The 2854-nt window shown below is 47.7% G+C and overlaps 1 protein-coding gene across 1 annotated transcript in view; it reads left to right on the forward strand.

The window, feature by feature from the left end:
• Positions 1-2854, forward strand: part of LOC109921684 (pigment epithelium-derived factor-like) — a 23654-nt gene that overhangs the window by 18708 nt on the left and 2092 nt on the right. Inside the window, exons 6-7 of the mRNA XM_048612670.1 lie at positions 634-776; positions 2383-2593. Coding sequence (XP_048468627.1) covers positions 634-776; positions 2383-2593 — 354 coding nt within the window. The remainder of the gene's footprint in view (positions 1-633; positions 777-2382; positions 2594-2854) is intronic.

The following is a 2854-nucleotide window of genomic DNA, read 5'->3' on the forward strand; positions in this document are numbered from 1 at the left end:
GCTGACTCTCACTGGGATACAGTTCCTGAAGGTGCTGACTCTCACTGGGATACAGTCCCTGAAGGGGCTGACTCTCACTGGGATACAGTTCCTGAAGGGGCTGACTCTCACTGGGATACAGTCCCTGAAGGTGCTGACTCTCACTGGGATACAGTCCCTGAAGGGGCTGACTCTCACTGGGATACAGTTCCTGAAGTGGCTTTCACTCACTGGGAGTGTTCATGTTTTGTCAAACTGGGATATAGAGTCTCTCTATGAACAAGGTGGTGAATGGGGCTTTTGAGCTTGGTTCATAGAGGGCAGTGTTTGGATCGGGCTGAAGATGGGGAAGAAACCATGAGAACATTGGAATAGTCCACACTGGATCCATGGAAGGGTATGAGCAGCTGATGTTGAAGGTGTTGGGTAGTTTTCCAGGTGGATCTGAGATTGTAATGTCAGCTTTGGGTCATGTTGGAGAATGAGCTTATGAACAGTCTTTTGAATGAGGGCGAATGGTGAGGGAGCTGGATGGACTGGGTATCTTGTGAATGGAGAGTGTGCTGTGGAGTGTGATTGTTACAAAGTTTGCTCATGCTCAGCCCTAGACAGTGCCCCTGGATTCCTGTATATTACCTGCTTGTTTTGTTTCAGGGCAACTACTAACCAAATTCAATCCAGCTGAGACCATACGTAAACAGTTCAGTGTCGATTATGGTCAGTACATCAACATTCCCATGATGTCCAGCTCAAACTACCCTTTACGTTACGGCTACGACTCGGAATTGAGATGCAAGGTAATCATTTCTAAGGATTAACAGCAAAGCTACTTGGTTGTAGGTGTCAAGCCTGATGTTGAGCTGAGGTGGAGCTATCTGTAATTTGTCACTGGTCACCTTCCCCTCTGCCTGATCGCTTTTCAGAAATTGTGTCTTTGCAGGTTTGGGCTGACAAGTGGCAAGTAACATTCGCACAATACAAGTGCCAGGCTATGACCATCACCAAAAGGAGAGAAGTTAACCAATGCCTCTGGACATTCAATGGATGTTACCATCACTGAATGCCCCACTATTAACATTCTGGGAGTTACCATTGACCAGAAAATCAACTGGATTTGACGCAGAAATGCAGTGGCTACTAGAGCAGTTCTCAATGTATCATAGGGACAAGAAATGAATATTTGCCTTTATTATAAAAAGAATGGTGTATAAATATTGGGAGGCTTTGCTAAAACTATCCAAGGCACCAGTCAGAGAACAGCTGGATTACTGTGAACAGTTTTTGTCCCTTATCTAAGGAAAGATAGAGTGACATGGGGGTGGTCCGGAGAAGGGTCACTTGGCTCATCCTGGATAGGGAGGGATTGTCTTATGTAGGTTGGGCCTGTACTCATTGGTGTTTAGAAGAACAAGTGGCAACCTGATTGATACAAACAAGAGCCTCTGGGGGTTTGACACAGCAGATGCAGAAAGCAGGACCAGGGGACATTGGCTCAAAACAAAGGGTTACTGATTGAAGACAGAGATGAGGAGGAATTTCTTCTTTCAGAGGGTAGTGAATCTGTGGAATTTGTTACCACAGAGGGCTGTTGAGGCTGAGTCATGAAGTATGTTAAAGGCTCCGATAGACAGATTTCTAACCTGTGAAGGAATCCAGGGTCATGGGGAAATGGCAGCAAACAGAGATCAGCAGTGATGTCATTGAATGGTGGACCAGAGTTGATGGGCTGAATGGCCTATTTTTGCTCAGAAGTTCCCCTCCAAGCCACTTACCATCCTGACTTGGAAATATATTCCCGTCCCTTCACTGCTGTTGGGTCAAAATCCTGGAATTCCCTCCCTAAGGGCATTGTGGGTCAACCCACAGCAGGTGGTCTGTAGCGGTTCAAGAAGGCAGCTCACCCCCACCTTCTCAAGGGGCAACTAGGGACGGGCAATACATGCAAAAAACACAATTAACTCGTGTCCCTCGAGCGAATAAAAAATTTCATCCTTGGATGGGATAAGACCCGATGGATTAAGGTGCCCATTCCCTGTGTATCCCACCCTGATCCCAAATGTTTGTTTCAGACAGCATCGAGGGAAAGAGGAACAGTAGGACACCATGCAGCCTCCAACATTTGCAAGTCAACATCAAACAAGGGGGAGGCAATGGCGTAGGGGGGTTATCGCTGCACTGTTCATCCAGACACCCAGCTAATGTTCCGGGAACCCAGGTTCAAATCCTGCCACAACAGTTGGTGGAATTTGAATTCAATAAAAATCTGGAATTAGGAATCTAACGATGACCATGAATCCATCGCCAATTATTAGGAAAAATGCATCTGTTTCAGAGGGTCTGATGGGACTGGTGCAGTCCCCCTCCAAAGTTGGTGAGATGATGAAACCACTGTCTGTGTTTCAGATTGGGCTGTTTCGCTATGTGGGTGACATGAGCCTCCTCGTCTTCCTACCGACAGACTTCACCAGGAACCTGAGCGTGATCGAGGAGAATCTGAACACGGTCTTCATCCACGACCTGGTCCATCAGCTGCAATATGTCCGAGCAAGAGTCTCCCTGCCCAAACTCAGATTCGACATTGAGCAGGAACTCAAACAAACCCTCGGGGAAATGCGTAAGTGTCTTGTGATCGGTAAGGAATTCACAATTCAGCATCGTTCAGATCTTTATTCCAGGGACTTCCCACAGCAAACACAGCTGTCACTCACAGGAGGCTGCTTCCGGCCCCAATATTACTGCAATAATCCAGACTGGTGCTTCACTAAAACAACATCGCCGCACTGTCGGAGGGTCAGTGCTGAGGGAGCACCGCACTGTCGGGAGAGTCAGTGCTGAGGGAGCGCTGCACTGTCGGAGGGTCAGTGCTGAGGGAGCG

This window comes from Rhincodon typus, chromosome 26, assembly GCF_021869965.1.
Source record: "Rhincodon typus isolate 14 chromosome 26, sRhiTyp1.1, whole genome shotgun sequence".
In the NCBI taxonomy this organism is placed as follows: Eukaryota; Metazoa; Chordata; class Chondrichthyes; order Orectolobiformes; family Rhincodontidae; genus Rhincodon; species Rhincodon typus.